The following is a 26,602-nucleotide window of genomic DNA, read 5'->3' as shown; positions in this document are numbered from 1 at the left end:
ATGTAGACCAGGCTGGACTCAAACTCACAAGATCTGTCTGCCTCTGCCTCCCTAGTGCTGGGATTAAAGACGTGCACCACCACTGCCACCACCCAGCTTTTATTTTCAATTGTACATTTACTGTGGCAAATGTTATTATTCAGCTAATATATGTATCCCCCCCCCATCAATTTCATCAAGAAATATCTATTTCTGAACTCCCAGTGCTGTTGCTGCATAGTCACATCATGTACTTTTTAGCAGCCAATAGGCTGTAGAGGCTGCTCAGGCAGATGACAGGCTGGACTGTGGCCTTGGCACACCGTCCTTGCCCAAGTCTTCTCAAGCAAGAGTTTCTGCCTGCCTGTGGCCAGACTCAACTTTCCCTGCTCCCCAGTGCCTCTGCCAGCAGCTGCTGTTCCTGAACACTCCTCCATCGCATCCCTCCACGTTTCCCACAGGAAGTCCAGGTGGATGCTCTCTGGGCCATCTGTCCTTTACCAACATCATGCTTCTGCCGTGACCTTCTGCCCACTAATGGGCAGTGCCCTGACCATTTTCTCCTTGATTGAATTATTCCTATGCCAAGGAAAGGCTGTGGAAATAGCCATTGTTTCTGTGATTATAACAATAAAACATACCTGTATTTACAGAGTGAGGGGGAGCAGGCACCCATCCATAATAGACATTACTGTTGATGAAACTTTCTGATCTTATGTGTTAAATAACTATCAATTTAATAGTTCTAACAGCACTTGAACAAAAATAAACCTTGTCATTATACTGCCTATCAGATCGATTACAATTCCTTAATATTTGCCTAGCATTCAGTTCATGTTCAATTATCCAAAGACACCCAAAAGGCCTTTCACAAATGGCTTGTTTGCATTGGCACTCAAAGCCAACAGAGCACATGTGGTCAGTATGCTTCTTCCACCTTTGTAAATCTTTACTGGCTCTTCTCTCCCCTTCCCAACCACACACTAGTCACTGTTTCCTCCACGGTGAAGCATGACCTGGCCACATAGCCCAGTTAACTTCCTGCCTTACTGCTTTTAATTTCAATGCTGTGCAAAGCTTCTTCCAAGGGGAGATTACATTTATAAATTTTTCTTTTTAAAATTACACTTGTAAAAAAGGTTGTGGGGGCTAGAGATGGCTCAGGTGCTAAGAACACTGACCGATCTCCCAGAAAACCCACATTTGATTCCTAGCACCCACATGGCAGCTTGCAACTGTGTGTAACTCCAGTCCCAAGTAATCCAATGCCCTCTTCTGGCCTTCTTGGGAACCAGGCACACACAGTGCACAGACATACATGCAGGCGAAAACATCTATACATATTAAACAAACAAACAAATATAAATAGCTCTTTTTTTTTTTTTTTCTTTTTTTGAGACAGGGTTTGTGTAGTCCCAGCTGTCCTGCAACTTGCTCTGTAGATCAGGCTGGCCTCAAACTCACAGAACTCTGTTTGCCTCTGCCTCCCAAGGGCTGGGATTAATTACAGTTGTGCACCACTACTGCCTGGCTTAGATAAGCATTTTTAAAGGTATGCTGTGTGGGTGTATATGTGTGTGAGATCACTTGTATGTGGTATTCAGAGGATAACTTAGAGGAATTGGTTCTCTGATTCTATTCTGTGAACCCCAGACACTGAACTTAAGAACCTTTACCTATTTAGCCATCTCTTTGGCCTTTTAAACATAGATAATGCCCACTGCAAGGGAAGCTGGGGAAAAAATCCATCACAATGACATTCTCAGTCACAATTAGTATTTAGCTTGGAAATGTTAAAACACTGCACAAATCTTGAGAGATATGGTGGGTAATGGTGATTTATCTCTTTCTCCATGGCTCCTGACAGAGTTTGAATCTGCTGAAAATCTAAATGGCCAGGTTTCCATGGCCCATGGGCTTTCAGACAGGCCTTCTGTCCATATATCACCATGAAGGTCTGCTGCCACTGCTGCTTCTTTAGCACCCCATACTAGGGCAAGCATCCCCTTTGCCACCACTCTGAGGAGAAATGTGTTCCAGGGGTGACCTGTGAGGAGAAGGTAATCTCCCTAGAGCCCACTGATGTTCAGTGTTTCCTCAAGAGCATACTTTACATTGCTTTCCTACTAGCATGTCTCTTTAAACACCTCCATGAGAATTCTTAAAACCGTTTTTTGGTTTGTTTGTTTTTTTTTTTTTTTAAATCATGTACAAAACAGAAGCAGGGGGACATACAGTCAGATAATGAACTCTACCATAGCTTGAATCTACCCACAAATATGGATGGGGAAGTCAACAAAACTGCCTTCAGTAAAGACCAAGGGTCTTGAGTTGACCACCAAGGGCCGAGGAGACAAGGCCAAGCAAGTCTGGATTACAAGAAGCAAATCAGGGTCTCCTCAACCTCGAAGTAACAGAGGAGACCAAAGGTGGATAAAATAATTATCATCACTGAGAGAAACCCTTCTGCAAGTTCTAACTGCCATCCTGAATGGTGAGGCACAGGTGAGGAGGGGAGCAATGAGGAGAAGATAAGCATCTGAGCAGACAGCAGTGTATGCTAAGTGAGAGGATCAGGGCCTGACATCAGGCTCCTGGTGGTTCAACATCAGAGCCTGGACTTGGGGAGGTGGGAACAACTTAAAGCCAGGATTAGGTGACAATTTGTGCCCTGCAGGAAAAAAGGGTTTGAGATCAGAATGTGTACCTGGACACTCAAGTTCTACAGGATTAAAAATAAAAATGATTGCTGGAAAAGACTAGAAAACACTGGCTGATAAAAATTGGGAATAGGATTCCCATGCCATGTTTTACAATCATCCTAATAGCAGTCAGCACCCTGAGTTAAGAAATGGAGTAAGAGGGCCCACAGCACTAGAATCTGTATCACTTAGAAACCTCCCAAAATATACAGGGACCTGCTACCCTTAAGGCTTACAGTCAACTTCCAGTGGATTAGTCTAGAGGACCAACACATGCCAATCACAAACAGGTGTTTATAACACCCAGTAGGCTGATGGCAATTACAGAGTACCTAGAAAAAGGAGATGGTGCAGGCAAAGGCAGGAGCATGTGCACAAACAAGAAGAGCTTTGCAGAGATGAGCAAAAGCCTGAAGGGGAGAAAAAAGACAAGAGTTGCACAGTTCTGAAGATAGGTATCTATACCTTTTGGCATCAGTCAACAGGGGTAAAGGCCACAGGCCTCAACTGCAAACTGGAGTCCTTCCATCCTCTAGACCAAGTCTGTGTCTCCCTTTACCTCCTAGGAAGCCTCCAAACACATCAGCTTCTTCAGCTACTTGCCTTTTTCACTCATTTATCAGGCCCACTCTCACCATCACACTGCCCAGTGACAACTGGCTCTTGCTGCACTTTCCCATCCCTATGGTTCTGTGCCAGTACCCAACTTCTAGCTAAGAGCTTATCAGGGTGCAGGAGTGAAGAGACAGGCACAGGGAAGGCCCTTTTCTAGGTGCCTCTAGATTAAATAGCCACAACCTGTCTAAGGAAAGGGGAATTGACCATAGCAAACAAAGTGCTTCTTCAACTTCTCCATACACTCCAAGCCAGTGGAAAAGCCACTGGGTTATCACGTATAGCAGAGAATTTATCATAGCAGAGGTCTAAGGACCATGTCTGAGGAGGGGCTTATACTAAGGATGGAAATAGACCCAGGTAAAACCATGGAGTTATTTTCATTCTGGATCTGGAGTCATGAAAAGAACAGTATTTATCTGTTAGCAGAAGGCTACACGGCTAGGGGTAACCACACAGAAACTAGAGGGGCAGGCAGGAGGCAGAGTCCAAGGCTGGGGCCCTTGTAGGCAACATAGGGAGAATCTCTCAGATTTTCTTACTATAGCCTTAAAATACAGCTCTGGCCCAGTCTTTCTTGGGCCAGATTGAAAACAAGGAAGAACCTTGGCCTGAAAGACAGCAGGAGTTACCCAGTAAGGATCAACAAGTTCAAGGTGCACTCTGATTCTGGCTCAGTTGATCGATATTAAGCAAAGAACACACAATAGTCCAATGGATTCTCTGCATTTGCTTCTGACTGAAAAAAAAAAATGCTTTATCTGTTACCTATCACAGCAAAGATAAGTAAGAACGTTACTCCTTCTGGTAGCACAGGGAGATATTCATTAAACACTGGGAGCCACCCTGGGTCAGGGCCCTCTGTTAGGAGAAAAAAAGCTGAGGTACTGGCCCCTAAAGAAAGAAACCCAGGCTTATCTGGGGAGACAAGGGAAAAGAATTACAAGACCAGCTTCAAAAACGCTATGAAAAAAGGCAGCGTGAGCCAGAAGAAGCCAGTTCTCTTTTTACCTGTATCTTTAAGATGGTTTCCTTTTAACTGTCGTAAGTAAACTGTTACCTTTCACAACTGAATTCTGGTGTTCAGCTTATTTAAACCACAAAATGAAGTAAAATGCATGCATCTAAATAGGAAATGCTACAAAACTCAGAAAAACTCAGGAGTCAGAAAACTAACATGCTTGTTGGGTCCACTCACCAGCTTAAGGTGGACAAAATACTGACAACATCTGCATAGACACGGTTTTTAAAAGCCAGATTAGACTCCAATCCACTTAAGTACAGTTTCAACCTGATCAAATGTAAATCAGCCTCTTCTGTTTCAATAAACACTGCAATAATCTCTCATCGCCAAAGCCTAATCTTTTCCAAGTAATTAAAGGCTATTTACGTTGAGCAACCGACTTTTGCTATTCCCTGAGGTATGGCTTTAAACATTTTTATGTAATTATTAATAATGACTAGGCAAAGCAGGAAAAGATTCATGATTTAAAAGGAATACCAAACGCTTATATAAAACATCCTAGTTACTAGTGTCAGAAGGAAAACTATGAAATATTTCCTACAACAAACTGATTTTGCTACATTTACCTTTTGGTCTTTTTAAAGACACTTCTGTGTCTTAATATGCCACTACAATTTAATCAGTCACCACTTTCACACCTAGTTTTCCAATAAAGAATACAGAGAAATAAAAAATAAAATAAAATAAGAGAAGTGTCACATATAATATTGGAAAGTTTTAACACAAAACGGTGGTAAAGATATTCACTTGCCCATGGTTAGAGAGAACTTACTACTGTTCTGCTAATTGGGCACAGCAGGAAATTGCCTCCCAAGAACTCAGCATTATACTCAGAGATAAGTGCTCCTCTCAACCTTCATGAAAAGCAGGGGAGTTTTTCTGGGGGGTGAAGGGGTGATGAAACAGTAGATGATGATTAAAACAGAGACTCACAACAGGTAAATGTGTATAGCACAGACTGTGGCGTGCTCAGCCCTAAAGGGGACATCTATATGACACCCCTATATCACAAGATTCGCAGATCACTGATGAAGGGGAAGGGGCTATTAAGAGGCAGAGGCAAAGGATAACTACAGCAAAAATGTGTTTTCCAGACATGACTGGGCTCTTGCCCAGATGAATTAACAGCAACTGTGACAGTATGCACAAGATATGATCAGGACAGACAAAATTCACGCATGGACTGAGAAAGGGGTCACGAAGTCCACCCCTATGTGAGATGTCAACTGATGGCTTCTGCTAGGGGAAACAGTTTTTCTTCTGGGATGCAGCCTCTGAGGGGCTACCCATGCTGCAGCAGGTAAGTTTATACCATGAACACTCAGGCAGTTTAAAAAATGAACACATGAAATTGAGAGGCACACTGAGGAAAGGAAAATATGGGAGGAGTTGGAGGGGAGGGAATAATGAGTGCATTTAATCATTATTTGCACTATGAAATTCTCAAACAAAGAAACAAAAAGACAGCGCTCACCTCAGGCAGGCACTGTGTTGAAGCTCAGGGTGGGGGTGGAGGACAAACAGACTTACAATCCTTAAAAGCCAGGTGCTCAGATCTTAGACTTCAAAATCACAGAGTTAAAAGCTTACAATACAGAGCAGCCACAGAAAGGCAACTGCTTCCCCCAAGGCCAGCTATTTCTTTGGCTACTGCAGACTATGATCCTCTGAGCAAAACAGCTGCCATCTTTATCAGACCAGCTGTGCCTGCTTGCAATGCCTCCACAGAAGGAAGGGGTGGGGAGGTTCTCTGGATCCTCACCTGAGACGCCAGCCATTCCTTCGAGTGATTTGTATGCCACAGTCTTGGTGTTCAAGCATATGGAGGAGCTATCATCCAGATGGGGTTAAGACTTCCTCTTGCCAGTTGTAGAGCTGGTGAAGATCTTTTCCCAGTCTGTGGGCTGTCACTTTGTTCTGTTGACAGTATCTCCTGCCTTACAGAAGCTTCTCAGCCTCATGAGGTCCCATTTATTAATTGTTGACCTTAAGGCCTGGGCTGTTGGTGTTCTGTTCAGGAAGTTGTCTCCTGTGCCAATGTGTTCCAGGCTCTTCCCCACTTTTTCTTCTAACTGATTTAGTGTCTCTAGTTTTATGTTGAGGTCTTTTATCCACTTGGACTTGAGTTTTGTGCATGGTGACAAATATGGGTCCAATTGCATTTTTATCTGGTGCTATCTCAGAAAACTGGGAATAAGGCTTCCTCAAGACCCAGCTATTCCACTCCTTGGAATATACCCAGAAGATGCTCCAGCACACAAGCTCATTTGCTCAACCAAGTTCATAGCAGCCTTATTCATAATAGCCGGAACCTGCAAACAGCCTAAATGTCCCTCAGCTGAAGAATGGATAAAGAAACTGTGGTACATTTACACTATGGAATACTACAAATTCTAGTAACTGTTGTATATCCCCATTGGTCTCATGCTCAGGAACATGAACCCCTCCCAAAGGAGGAACTCTCAGGAGAGAACAAGAAACTGGGTAGGACTTGTGGACATCTGGAGAACCTGGCCTGAGGACAGCATTCTTCAATACTACGAATGAATCCGGAAGCTTGCATGGCATCCGCTGCCTAGAGGAGCCTGCCCATCCCTAGTGCCTCCCAGGCTCGGTGGGTGGGGAGGTCGCTGCAGTCACAGAGATCTAGGATCTTTAGCTGCTCATGTCTTCCTCTAGGCTGTGCGTGGTTTACAGGCAATTACCTGTTTTATTTCCTTCCTCCAGACTTTGCACAAAGTTTAGTGTTGACTATGCTCTTAAATATTTGTTTCTCTGGAAATGTGTTTTTCAAGTAGCTATCAAAGACATGCTGTCTTTAAATAAGAATGTAACTTCTGAAGAAGAGTAAGGCCTAAGTTACATTAAATCTTAGAAACTCTGTGAAGATTTAAATCTCTTCTTTTTGGATATGAGTCCTACTGTCATGATTTATAAGTCCACAAGAGCCATATATTTACGGAGCAGGATAGACAGTAAGCCTGGAATGCAAAACATAGCGCTAGAATTCTTGCTATAAAGATTACAGATGCCTCAGGCTTTTAAAAAACGAGATGTCACATGAAGCTGTACATCAGGCTCTTGCCCGGAAGATAAAAACATTACATACTCCTCTGCCTGCTCACCTTTAAATTACAGCTTCTGGCACTGTCTGGGGTGTGCGCATGCACACACAAGCACCCCACCAGTATGTTTAAATGAACACCTGCAGCCTAACTAAAAGCAACCCCTTAGAAATAGCTGTCAGAGCAGGAAACCTGGCACTCACCACAAATTCTGAAAGTTGTAGATTAGCACAGCAAATACCACAAAAGGAACCTTGAAATAAACAAGCTACGGTGTTCCTTAGGGAAGTTCAGTCTTTGCACATCAATAATCTGAATGTGACATTTTGAATTTTAAGTAGAAGTGCATTTGCTCTAAGCACATCACTAGGGTGGGTGAACATCTCATACCGCAAGTATGTAATTTCCTAAACACAATACTCTCTTGAGTCTCTGTCCTAATGGCTGCACCTCTGCTACAGACGGGGAAGCAATGTTCCAGGCAGGTGCCGTTACTGTGCACAAATGACCTGAGCTAGCTAGATAGGGAACTGTGACCTTTCTCAGAGGCAAGGAAGGTGAGAAGGTGAGCCACAGGCCAGACAGGAACATGGCTGACTCACATCAGGCTACAGGTAGCACAAGGGTCCCTGGCTGCAGCCCAGGCTTACTGAGCCACTGTTCCTGCCAACAATGTGTTGCTATGTCAGTCACTGTTATATAGATTGGGTGGTGTCAACTTAAATTTGTGTATCCTATCACAAAGGCAAAACTTTTGTTCCTCTTTTACAAATTTCAACAAAATTAATAAACACTATACACAGTAGAAATCCCAAAATGCAGCATCATTGTAGGCTAAAACAACGAGATTGTTTGAAGATGTAGAGCTAGAGCTTATTTTTCTAGTAAATATAAGCTGACTCATATTTATATAATTACTAGCAGAAAATAATTCTAAAAAGAGAGCAAAACATCAAGCATCTTACAAGAATTCTGTATTTGCCAGTGCTGCACTGCCCTAGTTTGCTTTCTGTTGCTGTGATAAATACCATGACCAAAAGCAACTTGGGGAGAAAAGGGTTAATTTCACCTTACAAGTTACTGTCCATTATCTAAATAAGCCAGGCAGTGCTCAAAAAGACAGAAACTGCAGGAAGGACCACAGAACAATGCCACTCACTGGCCAGTTCTCCAGGCTCATTGTTCTTACATACACGTATGTATGTATGTATGTATGTATGTATGTATGTATGTATGTATTCATTCATTCATTCTGTTAACATCCTAATCATAGCCCCCTCCCTCCTCTCCTCCTGGTTCTACCCTCCCTCCCTCTTTCCCCTATCCCCTTCCCCCACCCCTCAGAAAAGGGGACCTGCCCCACCACTGCCAACCCACTCCAGCACATCAAGTCACGTCAGAATTGAGCACATCCTTTTCCTCGGTGGCCTGGGAAGGCAGCCCAGCCAGGGGAAGTGAGCAAAAAGCAGGCAACAGAGCTGGGCGTGGTGGCGCACACCTTTAATCCCTGCACTCGGGAGGCAGAGGCAGGCGGATCGCTGTGAGTTCGAGGCCAGCCTGGTCTACAAAGTGAGTCCAGGATGGCCAAGGCTACACAGAGAAACCCTGTCTTGAAAAACCAAAAAAAAAAAAAAAAAAAAAAAAAAAAGCAGGCGACAGAGTCCTTGTCAGAGACAGCCCCTGCTCCCTTATTAGGGAAGCCACCTGAAGACCACTGGGTATATATGTGTAGGAGATCTTTTTATTTAGCCCAGGCCCTCCTGCCTAGAGATGGTCCTGCCAAGGGTGCTCGACCTTTCTACATCAATCAGTAGTCAAGAAAATAACTCAAAGAAATGCCAATCTGATAGAGACAACTCCACATTCAGGGTGCCTCTACCCAAGAGTACAGAGATGACAACCAAGATTAGCCATTACATGCACTAATATTCTCTTTTTTTAAATGTATTTTATGATGTGTATGTGTGTATATGCTTGCCAGAGTCCAGTCCCAACTCCACATCAGGTGGGTTCTGAGGAGTGAACTCGGGCCATCAGGCTTGTGTAACAAGTGCCTTATCCACTGAACCATTTTGCCGGATTGATTATTTTATCTTCTAAAATGGCTGGAGATAATTTCTCAATATTAAAAACAACTATATTTTTAAAAAGGCAAAAGGGATCCCCCCCCCTCACTCTCTTCAAGTTCTCTACAAATCATCCCCTACTCCCCACTTAGGCGTACCCTTTCCAGGAGTCCCAAGGGGCAAAAGCAGAATTTGAATTCAGGCCAGGATGCCCAATAATTCCTGCTACTACAGGAACCAGCTGTTCCACAGGGCAAGGGAACAACTCTGGGGAGGAGGGGGGTAACAACGTGGCTGGGCATAACACTGGCCACTCATAGTTTAAAATCAACTAGTACCAAAGCTTCTATTTATTTCCTCTGAGGATGAGGGAGAGCAGAGGGTACTAGTCAAGGTTTCCAGAGCTGAAATCACAGCAGGTGAAGAGCACGCCTTCCCCTTCCCTCCCCTCCCCAATCCTGTGGCCTACCAGTCAGACTTTTCCTGTCAACACCCTTCAACCACAGCCCAACTCAGCCTTCCCCAGCCTTCCCTCCTCCACAGTCCCTCTGGCTGGCTGTCCCAAGCTGCAGCTGCAAAGGACAGTCACTCACAACCATGTGGAAGAGGCCCGGTTGTCCTGGTGGACACTGGAAACTCACTCTGCTCCCATTTCTCAGGTGAATCCCTCCTCCTGCCCTCTGAGGCACAGACAATATGGGATTAAAGATAATGAATCTCAGCTCAGATCCTCCTCTCCCCCCAGTTCTGTAGGCTAGTGACTTAATTTAAGCATTTCCTCTTGGATTTTTCCAGCAGGTAAATTTGACGCTGTCACTAGTTATAATACTAAGCAAACAGTGATGAATCATTCCCGGAAATTAGTCTCACATTAAAGCAATTATTCAAATGTCCAAGAGTAACATGAGCTAAGTGGAGCTTGTGGAAGGATTTGTAATGTAAAATGTGCAGTAGTACAAGAAATACAAACAACTCAACAACAACAGAAGGACAGCCACCACCACCACCACCACCACCCCCACACACACAAACACACAGATAAACTGTGAGAGGCTCCATCCACACAGTGCTGGCCACAACTCTCAGAGGGGCCTGAAACGCTGCCTGAGTCAGAAAATTGCAAACAAAACCTGGAAAGAGCCTTAAGAAGTTCCTATCATTCCTTAGCCCTTTTCTTTTTGTGTTCACCTTAGTTTCTTTTCCTTAAGTGATTAAAAACAAGTATCTGCTCTGCTTGTGTGAAGATGTGTGGATACATTAAATTTCTTTTAATCAACGTTTCTTTTTGGAAAGGGCAGTATTTCAAGACTACATTCAACAATACTTCATTAAAAATAGTCTGGAAGGCCAAGGGAATCTATAATTTACAAAATCCATTGTAACTCCTACACCTGAAAGATATGGGTTATCGTATATGCATCTGCAGATATAAATCAAATCCGTGACCACACCATAGACTACAAAACAGCAGACGATTCCTAAGCTGTGGCCGTTCCAAGGACAGGCAGATAGGAAACTGAGAACAGGTGTCAAAAGCCAGTCTGCCTGGATTCTTGTGCGCACTACCACTGACTGTATGAGACCCCAGGCAGCTTATTTAATGTCCACACACCCGAGTTTGCCAATCAAAATGGGATCATAATGCTCACTCCCAAAAAATGTTATGAAGATAAATACACTAAGGGAGGGAGGCTCAAAGGGGAGACAGGTACATAGTAAGCATCACAGTGCCCACGGTGCTGTTGGGTTAGTGCTACTGATTTCAGTTTAGAAGGGATTAACCTTTGCAAGATCTTGAATAAGGCTCAGCTTTTATTTTTTCTAATCTCAGTAAGTATCTAAGTTAATAATAATACTGAAAACATATAGAACTTCCAAATACATATGAATTATTCCTCTTAGTGAGATAAGGAGTTGCAGGGTATTTGGTTACTATGGCAATGATAGCTCCCTACACCCTCATTTAGGAATAACTGGAGAGGTGAAGGCAGCCTCTGTGAAGACAGTGAGCAAGTAGAAGGGACAGAGAGCATAGCATTGAGTCCTGCTCCTCCATTCCCTTTTGCTCTCCTAACCACCTGGATCAGAGTTTATTGTCCAAAAAAAGAGAATGATTTCTCAACCAAGGTGTGTCGGCATTTTTATACAAATCTGGTCTAATGGAAAGAAGACCCTAACAATGGAATATATAACATGATGAGAACACTGAGAAGATGGTGGAACGCCACCAGGCCCTTACGTGAATGAGCAGCTCTGGCCCGGGTTATAGCAGCACTGTGTGTGCAGGTACACTAAGGAGGACAGGAGATTTGCTTTGAGCGCTACAATACAGCAGCAGGCGAGCACTTTTCTTTATAAAGCCCGGCATCAAGCATTCCTGGGTGCCAGGAACTCGCCTATGTGAGAAAGCTAGTCACTTCACACTGTGCGGGAAGGGTATGGAAGCTCCTAAGTGGAGAAGAAACTGGCACAGACCCCAACCTCTGCACTACTGGTATCCCTCACAGGTGCAACCTGCTCAAGAGCAGGTGACAATGTTGCACAAAGCACTGAGGGAAGAAAATCACCAACCACCAAGAAGGTACTAAGAAGACAGTCCCCATATGTTGACTTGAAAAAGGCCAAATGGCATAGCAGAACTCAGGCTTATGAGGAGCACAGGCTAAAGAAAGCAGTGCTATAAACACTGGAATACACACTGAGGTGCTTATACAAGGTAGTTACTGGTGTTATTGAATTAATCATATTTAGCCCCCACAGCAAACATGAGATCAGGAAAATCACCTCTAATTTCTAGGTGAAGTATGACTCAAAAATTTAAAAATGTGAAGGGTTATCTTGTGAGCGAGCGAGCAAGCAAGCAAGCAAAAAAAGAAAGGGAGGTTGGGTGGACAGAGACAGGGAGAGAGTAAGGAAAACAAAACAAAACAAACAAACAAACAAAACCACTGGGATTTAAACTGTTTTTTCTCTCGAAAAGCGAGTTTCTGTACTAAAGGGACGACTATGATACAAGAAGCAGGCAGTCAAGGGAAGGTTCAGAGAAAGCACTGCAGGCCCCTGGCTCACGGCTACTCTACTTAGCTCCTGGGAGACTAGCGAGATATGCTTTTCTGCTTAACCCTTGGAAGGGCATTTGTATCATCCTCAGAAACCAGAAATGAAAATCCAGAGTAGGAAGTGAGAAGAGGTGCCCAGGATTCCAGCTGGGATGCGGTCTGCAGAAGAAGCTCAGCACCGCTGAGGAAGGAGCTCAAAGGTAGGACCATGACAAGAAAAGAGTAAACTCTAGAGCTCACAGGCTGCCATTTCATGAAAAACTCTCAACCGCGCATTCAACATGGCTATCATTTGCAAGCAGAACAAAAGAGGACAACTGCCACAGACAAAAGTAGGTAATGGTTCCAAATTTAACTGTTAACATAGTATTAAAATCCTTACTAATGTTAAAATTGGCAAGAGGTGTAAGGACTCTCTCTGACCTCAGGAGATGGAGACAAAAGCAAAGTGTGGGTTGAGGACAAGCTTACAAGACAGGAGCCATGGGTCCTCCATATTTAAAGAGGCCAATCCCACAGAGCAGGAACAAGTCACTAGGAGAAAGTCCACTGGAGAAATGGAGGAGAAAAGGATGGTGAAAGGGCTGAGAACAGAGACATAGAAAAAATTGAGAAAAAAATTGTATACAAAGGGCTAGGAAAAACATCAATCTTCAAGAGCAAATAAATTATCTTAAATAACTAATAAGCAGGCAGCACAAGAAGGTGCAGAAATGAAATCACTGCTAGTCTCCAAATACTACAACTGTCCTCAGCTGAATGGAGAGGCCAACCTCACACACATCCTCACTCCTCTTCTCAGGGAGGCCAGCCCACCCCAGGCTGCCTCTCCCCTGCCTCTCTCATTTCTGTTCACACAGACACAGGGCTCTTCTTTCTTGAACTCAGTGGAGCCTCTCCATCTCCCTGGTACACAGTGCAGCCACTCCTCAGTCTCAGGCTAGCCTTACAAACTCACTCAATGGCAAAGTTTTACAGCTGTCTCCCCTGTGCACACAAATTCCTCAAGAGGGCACTATGCCAAATCCATTTCTACATTCTCACTGTCCAGAACACCAGCTGGTGCACAGCAGATGGCAAATACATACTTGAACTAAACTTCAAGTTTCTACCATGATGACAGGCCAGCATGGCAGCTCCTATCTGGAGAACAGAACAGCAATGGCCTTATTCCAACTGCTACATAGCAGTATTACAGATCTGAGTTAAATAAACACCACAGCACGGGAGACTCAATGCCACTCTTCTACTAGAATCTGATGGGTATGAAATTAAATTCTACCAAAATAAGATAAGCAATAGGCTTTTAAAGAAAGGGGTGTCAGATAATTACTTCAAGACTGATTTTTTAATATATATTTATAAGAATGTAATTGTGATCCTTTGCTGTGAGGAAAAGCAAACAACTAGCCATGCCAAAGACTGACAATGTTTTAGATGTGTGACAAGCAGTTCCATCTTTTTTATTCCCTCAGAAATAGAAGGAGCTAGTTTAACACTTGAAATAAAAACTTGCTCATTTGTCCAAACTAATGAAGGCTACAGAGACAGAAAGAAAATGTATAGTGTCAAAAGTGCTTGGGTTCTCATTAGATTCTGACATGTAATAGCAATGTGAAAGGCTCACTCATTCACCAAAAGCTAACATGCCCAAACCAGATCCCCTGCCAACAGAAGGTAAATACAAATCCTATTCCTTTGCAGTACAAAAAAAGAAATTCAACACACTGCAGGAACAATCCTATTTTTGTCTGTTTGCCTCTGCCTCTTTCACACTGACGAATTGATTTGCACTCAAGAATGTCCCCAGTCACTTTGATATGAGCTTTTAATTATTTTTGCTAGTAAAATTCTCCAGATCATATGCTAATGTTTTACTCCTAATTTTTTTTTTTCTATACAAGATGAACTGAAATTCTGTTAAACCCCAGATACTGGCTGAGAAACGGAATGACATGTGCACAGACTATGAAAGTGGAACAAAGAAGGAGTGGCTAAGGTCACCAAGAACTACCATTTTCTTCCTGTCAGGGATAAAAAGGACCTCTAGATCCATGCCCCTTTCTTTGTGTTTATATACATGCATGTTGAGTAACTTGTGTCCTCAGGTGCTGCAAGACACACCTAAAAGTGCTAAAAATGAACACTGCTGCATGTGCTCAATGTGGAGGCTGGAAGTTAGCATTGGGTGTGCTCCTCAACACTCTCCCACCTTGTTTTCTCACACAGGTTTTCTCACTGAACCTGAAGCTCAGCAGTGTGACTCACCTGGCAGGAGGGCTATTGTGAAGAAACACAAAACATGGACCCTGGCATGCAGCAGCAATAGCAACAGAGAGTCCTGCAGTTGGTATAAATCTCCCTTTTAGATAATGCCATCCCCCTCCCACGGAAGGATAGGCTGATCACTCCTACAACAAAACAGAAAAGAGGGAGTTCTCAAGTCAAACAATACACCACTCTCAGTGCTTTAACTCTGGAGCAGCACTAGAGACTGAATTTAGGGCCTTGTACAGGCTAGGCAGATGCTCTACCATTGAGCTACAACTGCACCCTCCTCTATGCCTTTAAAAAGAAAAAAAAAAGCACAGCTGCAACAAACTAAATCTCTATATGTATCCTCAAGATAGGAATTTTAATTTCACTTTCTGTAGCAGGAACTGTAAGTTCAAGAAACTAATGGTGACAGCTTGATTTATGAATTTTGACATATTTCTTGAACTCGGATTACATTACAGAGAAGTGGAATTCTAAGCAAGCCAGATCTTGTCTATATACTCAATCATCAAATCAATAAGCAGTGATTCTGTGCAACTTGTTTCTGACCAAGGAGAAGCACACAGTGCAAGCAGGAGGACACAGAGTTAAAAGCTCCACGGTCGGTTGCTCAGTAAGGGGGGGGGGGGGTCATTGCTTATGCCTGATGAGCTGAATTTGAAAAACTCACATGGGTAAGGACAGACCTGACTCCCGCAGCTGTTCTCTGACCACCATGGCACCCAGGCACACATGAAATAAATGAATTGTGTTTGTGTGTGTATGTGTTGGGGGGGGGGGGGTCCTTCTATACTCTGAGCTGTCCTAGAACACATTTTGAAATAGATATAGAAAATACTTTACCTCTTTAGTGGATAATGCCAAGAGAAAAAAAATCAACTAAGAAAGCATTTATGGTAGACTTGACAAGAAAAAAAAAAGTATTCTTGTGCTAAAGAAAGTTCTCTTACATGCTTTCACTATTTCCTTAAACAATCCCCACCTAGAAAGACAAGGGTTTACTTTACTTTACACTTAGTAAATTCCTATGACATGTTATCTACAAACTTCTATTTAAATAAATGTATTTAGGGGTCATCAACATGGCTCAGTGGGTAAAAGAACTTACCACCAAACCTAGGAACCTAAGTTTGAAACCCAGAACCCATATAGTGGAAGGAAAGAACCAACTCCTACCAGTTGTCCAGCGTCCACACTCATGTCATAACATGCATACACACACACACACACCGCCCACTCCCACCCAGAAATAAATGTCCTGCTTGAAGTCATGTTGCACAGGGAATCGTGAATGACTGGCCTGAAGCCTGCTCTAGTTGGGAGAAACCAAAAGGCTTGCCACACTGCATACAAAAAGACACTAAACTAAACAATATAAAAAGGCATACAAAGGGAGGATGCAAGGGATGGGATAACAATTGAGATGTAATATGAATAAATTAATAAAATATATTTTTAAGAGGACATACATTAAGCCAGGATGTATTAAAATATCTCGAATAGGGCTGATAAGATGGCTGAGTGGGTAAATTTGTTTGCCACCAAGGCTGACAACCTGTATTCAATCCTCAGGACCTATTCTGTGGAAGGACAGAATCTCCATACATAGACAGTGACACATGTGCCCACAAACACATACACACTAAGTAAACAAATGTATCTCAAACATAAAAGACTTTGAAAAATTATCCCAGAATTCAGAATTTAAATGAATTTTAATTTTTATGCGCAAAGTTGGTTTTTCTCTAGTCTTTGTTTACAAATGACTCCTGGAGCTAGGAAATAGTGTTTTACTTTGTATCTTCATGACCTAAAACCACACACTCCATATTGTTTTAGTGAGCATACAACAACTTTTTAAAGATTTGTTTTATTTGTAATTATGTGTGTGTGTGTGTGTGTGTGTGTGTAGGCATATGCATGTGAGTGAAGGTGCTGAGGAGGCCTGAAGATGTCAAATACCCCTAGAGCTGGAATTGCAAGCAGATGTGAGCCACCTGAGGTGAGTGCTGGGAACAGAACTGAGCTCCTCTACAGGAGCAGTGCACTCTTAACTGCCAAGCCACTTCTACTGCCCAGCCCCTTCAACAAAAATTTTAAGATAAACTGTTACAGGTCAACTGACACTATACTGCTCAGGAGTATAGGGTTCGTGTACCACATACAAGGCTCTGTGTTGCATGAGCAACAACAAAAAAGAAAATGTAATGGGGGAGGGCACACTTTTTTAATGTACATCAGTGTTTTCACTTGTATGTACGTCTATGTGAGGGTGTTGATCCCCTGGAACTGGAGTCACAGACAGTTGTGAGCTGCCATGTGGGTGCTGGAAATTGAACCCAGGTCCTCTGGAAGAGCAGCCAGTGTTTTTAACCGCTGAGCCATGTCTCCAAGACACACTTTAAGAGAATCATTGTGGGGAAGAAGGGGATCAGCAAAAGGAATACAGGAGATAGAAGAGGACAATGGGTAAGGGGGATGAATAAGAACAAAGTAATATAACATGTATGTATGAAAACACTATGAAACCTATCACATTGAATAGTGACTTAAATTTTTAATTAAAAAATTAAAAATCACAAAAGATAAACTTTGACTTAAGAATTACCAGGCACAGTAAGATGACAAACATGTTTTTATGGTCACAGACTTAGAAGAACCACTTTCTAACAGATAGCTCTGAACAGAAGGGAAGGGCCATGAGCTGCACCTTCCTCACACACTGAACCTCACACAGGAGGGCTGCTGGACACCGCATGCCAATGAAGGAAGCTCTATGACAAGCAGAATATGGAGGGCTCAAAAGGCTTCTGCGCAGACTTCTGAGGAAATCCAAAGTTCCTGCTGTGAGGAGCTCAGTGGGTCAGAGACAAGTTCCCAGATGTCCCATAAAGAGCACAGTCCTCTAAGCAAAAAAACTGCATTTTTCACAAGCTATGCCTGCTTGCCAAGAGTCCTCACAGAGGTCACTAGAGGAAAGATGACTCTCCCACCCTCAAAGGAGATTCCTCTCCCTCCTGTGTCTCCCAGCCCTCTGCATGAAATTCTGCCCTAACTGCAAGTAGCTTCTGGAGGTGCTAGAGCACACAGGCTGGAAAAGCTCAACTGAGGGGAACTCCATCTATATGAGGCTATGGGGAAGCCATTATCCACACTAGGTTAATATTTTCAAGTGCTATTTTTTTTGGAGTCCTCTACTCTTTTTTTTTTTTTTTTTTTTTTTTGGTTTTTGGAGACAGGGTTTCTCTGTATAGCCTTGGCCATCCTGGACTCACTTTGTAGACCAGGCTGGCCTTGAACTCACAGCGATCCGCCTGCCTTTGCCTCCCGAGTGCTGGGATTAAAGGCGTGCGCCACCACGCCCGGCTCGAGTCCTCTACTCTTATTAGTAGTCTCTTACCCAAAGTAAACACCCCCCCCCCCAAAAGTCACATAGTGAGTTTTGGTAGAACCACACTTTTTTTTGAGTGTGTGTGTTGTGTTGTGTTGTGTTTTCTTGGGAATTTGCAGGAAGGGAATAGCTATTTCCCCAAGAGAGGAATTTTCACAGCATTCCGAGAAGGGAACCTTCCCAGGAGGCAACATTTTATCAACCAAAGAAAGGCCCTGGAGGTTAAGACTATTCACAGCTGATGGAGGAATAAAGAAGGAGCAGAGATGAAAGCACCACTGGAGGTTCCTAAGGGAACCCAGAAGGAGTTGAAAGGGTCTAGTTTGATGGACTATCGGCTAATGATCTTCGAGAAGTCTACTTTAAACCTTTCCCTCCAAAATTAAGGAGAATTCCCAAATGAGAAGCATTAGAGTGCAGGGGACCAGGCACAGACCAGGGATTCACAGAAAAACAAATCTAAATTCTACTCTGGGTTCTGCACTGGAGAGCCTCTCTTCCATGTCCCTAGTAAAACCTGCTCTGCAAGGCTGCTGCAAAGGCTAAAGCTGACAATGCCTGTAAGAAGGCTTGATGCAGCAACACAGACACTAAACAAATAAATCATCCATTCCTTTTCTCTTCTCGTGAGATGAGACAACCCCCCCCCCACCCTGGATCTTTATTTAGCCTTGGAAATATAAAGCCAAACTTATCTGTAGGCTCCAATCTGCACAGAAGCCAAACAAACCACCTAAACACCACACTGGGAATCAGTGACTCACATATAAAGAACTATTCCCCAAACATCCACTTCCCCAGAACTGTAACAAACACTTGTGAAAGCTACTGAACTTTTTTATCCCTTGCAGGAACAATAAGCAAGGAATATACATTTTTACCATCCAACTGGAGTCAGGATTGAGCTATAATAAAGAATCGTCTAGAACATAGAAAAAGAAAGGGGAGGGAGGGTGTGTTCCCCAGGGGTAATACTTTCAGGTTTGAGCCTTTTGTTAGTACAGGAAAGACACTAAGGCACTCACTCACTCTCACACTAAAAGAGTGAATCCTTCACACTCTCTAGAGTGTTTGCTCTATTAGAGAACACACCAGCAACTTCTCCCAGAGCCCTCTGCACAGCACTGAGTACACCTCACATTCACTTAGCTCTTGTGAGCTATTTCATAAACCTAAGGGTTACTACATCATGTTCCTGTAAGAGGCCACTCTAAATTAGCAACAAAACAATCACTTAACACAAAGAACCTACCTCTGATATGCTCCTAAAGAAAGGTAGTTTGGGTTATTAAAAAAGTAAAGTACTTTTATTCTCTATCAACTTTCTTTTACAAAAATCAGTCCAGTACATTTCCAAGAGGAAATCAGTCAGTAGTCTTAGCTAGATGCCTGCTCAATGAAGAGGAATGTCCAAATTGTACACACACTGGACAAAACAGCAGGTCTTACTCTCCCCATAATTGACCACCATATAACAAATTCCGCTCAATTATGACAGTATAAGGGCCTACTGTATTTTCATTCTTTGTTCCTATTTTTTCCAGAATAGATCACTGCTACTATAGAATCAAGCATACACACTTCCCGACTATCTCTGTGATATTGCTAAAATTTTATAACCTAAAATTTCTACTTAGTTCTTTCTTTTGTTCCTATTTCTATTCCATTTTTTTCATTCATATAATGCACATTGTCCATTCACTGTTACAACTGTTCCTTTAAATCCTTGCCAGCATCTTTGTGGTTGCAGTCAGTTTCTTGGGTTAACAGTTCTTTTAACAATGTAGTACATTTTCCTGTAGGTCAGGTGACTTTGTTTTGGATCCTAGACACTGTATAAACTATGCTGTAGAGACTCTTAATTTCATTACACCCCTCTAAAGAGGGCTATTTTTGTTTGTTTGTTTGTTTGTCTTAGTGGACACTTGTTTTAGTTGCCTTCAATGAAAACTCTGCAGAGTGACAACTCAGATAGTGATTTTGTCCATAGCTTACCTGCTTAGAGCCTGACCGGTTTGTACATGATTCAAACATGAGCAAAGGCTTAGGGAACTGGTGCACTGGACCTGGGGCTTGCTCATGCCTCTCCTCACTTCCAATAATATTTGTCCCCAAACTATTCTTCAGGTTTTTAAAATTACATTTATTGAGAGAAAAAGGAGGAGGAGGAGAGAGGGAGCGAGAGAGAGGGAAAAGTCATGGGCTAGAATATGTCACAGCACCTGTACAGAGGCCAGAGGACAACTTCCTTCTACCATGCGGATCCCTAAGGATTGACCTTGGGTCATCAGGCTTGGTGGCAAGTGACTTTCCCCACTGAGACACTTTGCCAGCCTTGCTCTTTGTTATTGTTGCTTCCATCAAGCTAGAAAACATGGCAGATTTTCTGTATGTCACATTCTGTCTTATTCCCTTCTTTTAGTATCAACCTTACTCCAGAGTCTATGAATTTGTGGCATAATTTGAGTGTCTTCCCAAGACTGCCTTCATCCACAGTCTGTAACTGTTAAAGGCACTAGCAGCACCCTACACTATTGACAGGAGGAAAACGTACCAAAACATTTCATAAGTTCACTTTTCCTCCCAATGTTGCAATCCATAACTGAGAAGACTTTGCCTGGATCATCAGTCACATGAAGAAGCAAGGCTACACATACTTCCAAGATGGCTTTTCCCAGTGTCTGTTACCACGGTGCTTCTTGACTACTCCTACTCTTTGCCTTTCCACATGGTCTCACCAAGGAACAGCAGGGTGGTCTCAGAGAATCAAGACTTCTTAGACCATAACTAGTTTAAGAAGCATATAAACTAAGGACCATACCATAAATGATACAGCACACTCCTATCACGCGTTACTGTTCAAAGCAGCCATGTGGGCTGCAGAGATTCAACAGGATGGAGAAATAGATGTGTTAACAGGAGCATGGTAAAATGACAGAGTATACATACAATAACAAGAACTTCTACAGGTGTCTTAGAAAATACAACCTATAATAGATTTAATATTTAAATAATCAAAATAAACACTGCTCAAAGTAAATCCCAATAAGAAAAAGAACTTCTAGTTCCATCTAGGCATGGTAGCACATGTCTTTAATCTCAGTGCTCAGGAGGCAGAGACTGGCAGGTCTCTGTGAGTTCAAGGCAAGCCTGGTTTAAATAGCAAGTTCCAGGACAGACAGAGGCCCTATCTGGGGGATGGTATGTGTGCGCATTCATTGTGAAGCATGCAATGTAACCAGCATGGAACTCCTTTATCAATATCAGCCTTATGTTTTCAGTATCATCAGTTCTACAATGTCCAGGACAAAAGAAGGGATGAAAGAGGTTCTGAAGGTGGCCCCTCAGTATGTACTAAGTACATATCCACTCCCAACACCTAGTTTAAAAGGCTCAGGTCAAAGCACTATTCACCCATAAATGCACAATGCACAAGTCATGGATTTTTCTAACAGTATCACCAGGTTTTTTGTTTCATTCATTCGTTCACTGAGACAGGATCTTACTCTATGTCCTACGCTGGGATAACAGGTATGTGTCACCATGCCTGGCACTATGTTTATGAAATGCCTATTACTAGAAATTTTTCCAAACTTGTTAAAATAAGTTTTTGTTGTTATTCTTTTATTTGTTTTTGAAACGAGATCTCACTATGCAGCTTAGCTGGCCTGGAACTTGCTATGTAGACTAGGCCAACCTTCATAGAGATACACTTGCCTTCAAGCCTGGCTTGCTTTTGCTGTTATTTTATTGGCTATTTCATACACCATAATAGAATGCTTAAATAAACATACTTCAGACGAACACTGCTAATTTATAAGAAAGGAGAATGCCTCAAATATATTCAGGACAAAGACAATGCAAGGACTATAAAAATACAGACTTTAAAGGAAAAGAATGTGACATACAGGGCTGGCCAGATGGCTCAGCAGATAAAAAGCACTTGTGGCACAGCCTCTCAACCTTAGCTTGATTTCCAGAATGGACAGTGAAAGGGGAAAAGGAGAGAACCAGCTTCACATGCATGCACTGGTAAACATGAGTCTCCACTGTTCCACACGCACACATCTAACACACATATACCAACCACCATCACCACCACCACCACCAAAATAAAAAGTAAAAAATTTCAAGTATATTGTGCTTATTTGTAGGAAAAAAAAAAAAAAAAAGGATGTAACATACTATTTTATGTTACATATTAACCTATAGATATTCTTTTCAATCAATTTTCTAAGAACTCACATAAGATTTCACTCCCCTAAACACATCAGAGAGAAGATATTATAAACTCTAAACAGCATATTCTAAACAAACTTATATGTGGCACATCAAGTAATAATCTTACTTTGTCTTGATTTTCTTTATTCTTGTAACACAGATTTCCAATCAGACGGATGAGATGAGACTTAAAGCCTTCAGTCATGTGTTCAACGTCACCCTCAGCTTTTAGAGAGCCAGAAGGACTGAAGATGTTCGTGTTATCTTTTCCAACTACATGAATCACTCGTAAAACATCTAGAGCAAAAGAGGAGAGATTCATTTTCCCTATGAAACTAGCAGTGTCTACGTTTTCCATAAACAAACCCAATGGGTTAAAATAAAAGAGATAAGCACCAAACCATCCTTCAATATTGACTTGTGTGCAGGCACAGCTCGGCAGCAAAGCCTTTGCCTAACATGTATCAGTTCATCCTCAGCACCACCAGAAACACAACAGCAGTGACCATAACTACAGAGCTTCTTTGCTTTTACATTAGTTTTCTTAAGCCCCAGTCTGAAGGAGTCTGATCATAACAATTAGCTTCACTTGGGCTTTCTATTTATTTACAAAAGAAAATTAGCTAAAATTTTGCTTTTTTTTCCTTACAAAGTGATTTTCAATCTCAACTGACTTATGCAAATGCTAATATGATAGCTAGTCGGGTAAGTGTAAAGCGTTGAGAGGTTTCGTTAACTACTTACAGCTTTCTCAGTGGCCAGCTAAGCCAATTCGGCCATAAACTGACCTTAGCTACAATCACAAGACAAAATATTGCTATATTCTCTTAATGTCCCCAAGCATACAGTCTTCCAGCAGTTGCACACTCTTCCATCTTATTTCATTTACCCTCTAAACAGCCCTATTAATGCAGACATCACTTTCACAATTTTATGTGATACAATCAGCCTCAGAGCAGCAGTAATTTAGCAGAGATGGGATGGCAATGCACATTTGTCCTAGCTTCATGATGATTCCTTGTTTGGTAACTTATTCTCATTATCGTTAAAAGTGCTGCATTCAAAATAGAACTCTATTTGTCAGGTGGTGGTAGCGCAGGCCTTTAATCCTAGCACTCAAGAGGCAGAGGCAGGCAGATCTCTGAGTTCTATACAAGCCTGGTCTACAGAGTTTTCCAGGACAGCCAGGGCTAGAGAAACCCTGTCTCTAAAAACTGAAAGCACAGAACACTGATATACCTCTATGTGACTTCTGCAGACCACTGCTAGCTCAACTACACTTGCAGATAGAGCAACACCTTTCGACATTCAGAAAAAGCACCTTTAAAAAAAAAGGAAAACACTGAACATTGACAAGCAAAGCTTGGGGCTGGGTATCCACACCAACCAAGGCTCTATTAAACTTAATTTGCAAACATTTTTTGAGTAAAGATAGTATTGCTTCAAATAACGGCTTCCTAATTATTAAGCACTTCTTGTTACAAGATTAAATCTATAATGTGAGTGAAACACTATTCTTTGTTCTTGGGAGTATAATTGGAGAAAATCTATTATCAGATTTTATAAATAAAACTTCTGTATAATAAAACTTACGAAATCACCCTTATCATTTGCAAATCCCCATCATCAGTTTCATCAAAAACATTCCTATGAGGTGACACAGGGGGTGTTTGCAGAGGGCCTGATGAGTCATCATGCAACAGAGCAGGACCCAACTCCACAGAAGGGAAGGAGCAACAATGTGGCCTCAGCTTGAGCAACCGAGCTGTTAGCATTACACCATAATTTCATTCAAGGAAAATTTTCAAAGAATCTCAAATGAAAACACCAAATATAAGGGCTTGTTTTGAATCTATATTGTAGAGCATGGCAAAGATTTTGTAACTAAAAGTAATGTGTGTGCTATTACACTCACCAATCACTCGTTCCATCAGGCCAGGAAAAACTTGTAGGTAGCCGAGAAGCTCAGTGTTAGATGTCATTTCACACAAGACGTCCAGGAGCCGAATGGTAGCCAGGGCTTCCTAAAAAGACAAGGAAACCTCTTTAGCAGCAATCATACTTGTAACTTTGACTGTTACAAATAATGACGAGAGGGTGAAGTGCTATGTTGAACATCTGCAGAGAGGAACAAGTGTTTAAATGTTCTTGACTGATCACTAAAGCTGTGTCAAACAGGGAAGACTGCATGGCATATGTCTTCTTGGAGCAAAGAGTCAGCAAAGCTCTTATTGAAGCAGAAATACCTTCCAACAGCGGGATAAGTGCTCAAAATTACAAGCTACACCCAACACTTATGCAAATTCTTTCTTTTTAAAGCATTCTCAGTATGAAAGTTCCACTTTAGAGATGCAAACATCCTGCAAAACACATTAATTTCTTGTCCACAAAAATCCCATGAAGTCCTATGATCTAAAAAAACACTAACTTGAAGAGCTTACATTATTTCTGGGTAAAATTAAGACTGTATGCAATGTGTTGGTAGGATAGAAAACGTAAAATTATTTGAAAATGCTAGCTCAAAGCTACCAAATAATATAAATCATATGAAACAGAAAGCACCACCAGGAAGCCACCAAGTGTCAATATCCTAATACATTTTTTCAGAAATCTAATCTATATATAGATTTGAAAGCATATTTTTTCCAAGTATACTTTATTTGACAAAACATATTAGCACTTACAAATTTAGGTCATGAAAATAAAATTCTTCAACAAAGAAAACTTTTTTTTGATAATACTATTCTTTATATTATTTAGAAAAATTTAAGATAAGTCTTTAATATAGCTTCCTACAAATCTCAAATAATATCAAGAAATAACAAATTTTAATGCCTTGAGTCTTCAAAGCTTTCACTTGCTGGTAAGGAGATAGGAGGGATATAAAAAGATTAGATTCAAAGTCAGAAGTCAGCATCAAGGGTAACCCACTAACTCAGCCATGCTTCAGCTTCTTCTGCTGAGTGGGTGACAGTCCAGGCTATCTCCTCTGGACAACAAGTCCACCAGAGACACAGCAGGCTGATTCTGCATAGTGCATGATGATTTTTGTTTTGAATTTGTTTTCTGTAGACATAAAATTTTGTTGTTTGGTTTTTGTTTTTTTATTTATAAGACAAGGTTTTTCTCTGTGTAGTCCTCCTTGTCCTGGACTTGCTTTGTAAGCCAGGCTAGCCTCAAATTCAAAGAGCTCCACCTGCCTCTGCCTCCCAGAGTGCTGAGTTACAGGCCTGAGCCACCATACCCAGCCATAAAGCTTATTAAAACCCTTTATAATAATGTTGTATCGAACGTTCTTGTACAAGTGTCTGCAGTTTTGAACAAGTAAATGTAGGTTTAAAAATTCTTAGAAACCAACAGTTGGGTAAAAATTATGTACATTAAAATTACTTTAGCAGTACTTTGAATGGTACACCAACCACCTAAAGGCTGTTTTATAACGTTTTTTAAGATGTATTTTATTTTTAATTATATACATGTGTTTGAGTATGGGTTTGTGCACATGACAGTGAATTCCTAGGGAGGCCAGAAGAGGTCTCTTTCTCACTAGCCTAGAGCTCACTAATCAGTGTAGCCTTTAGGGGTCATGAGCTCCAGGGCTCTGCCTCCTCAGTGCTGGGATTACAAGAGAACACCACCACACCTGGATCTTTCACATGAGTCCTAGGGATTCAGAATCAGGTCCCAAAGCTTATACGCTAAACACTTCACTGCCTCAGTTATCTCCACAGCCCTATCTTTACTCTTAAGTTTTAAATTTTTAATTATGTGTTATATATGTGTGTATCTGTGTGGGTATTTGTGCAAGTGCCCACAGAGGCCAGAAACACTGAGTTAGAGGCAGTTGTGGTGCTGGCAACTAAACTTAGGTCCTCTGAAAAAAATAGCATAGGCTGTAACCATTGAACCATCTCCCCAGCCCTTAAGAGAATAATTTTTAATTGATATACCAAAATAATATTGGCTTCATTAATACAAGAAATTTAACGACTAATATGGGGAATACGTTAGGTGGAATTAAGCTGACTTCTTTTCTGTCAGTATCGTAATAGAGTCTACGAGGGAAAAAAACCTATGTCTAAATAGTAAACTTTATTCATATTCAACTTTTAAAAAACATCCAGTAGGGCCAGTGAGAGGACAGGCAAAGGTGCTTGCTCCCAAGGCTCACAGCCTAAGCTCAGTCCCTGAAGTCAACATGTT

The 26,602-nt window shown here is 41.9% G+C and overlaps 1 protein-coding gene across 1 annotated transcript in view; it reads right to left on the bottom strand.

The window, feature by feature from the left end:
* The window catches only part of Atxn10 (ataxin 10), a 137,010-nt gene that overhangs the window by 58,526 nt on the left and 51,882 nt on the right, over positions 1 to 26,602 (bottom strand). Inside the window, exons 8-9 of the mRNA XM_051160140.1 lie at positions 24,315 to 24,423; positions 22,527 to 22,696 (exon numbers count right to left, since the gene is read on the bottom strand). Of these exons, the coding sequence (XP_051016097.1) occupies positions 22,527 to 22,696; positions 24,315 to 24,423 (279 nt within the window). The remainder of the gene's footprint in view (positions 1 to 22,526; positions 22,697 to 24,314; positions 24,424 to 26,602) is intronic.

This window comes from Acomys russatus, chromosome 17 (genome assembly GCF_903995435.1).
Source record: "Acomys russatus chromosome 17, mAcoRus1.1, whole genome shotgun sequence".
NCBI lineage: Eukaryota > Metazoa > Chordata > Mammalia > Rodentia > Muridae > Acomys > Acomys russatus.
This window is presented reverse-complemented; position numbering and strand designations above follow the sequence as displayed.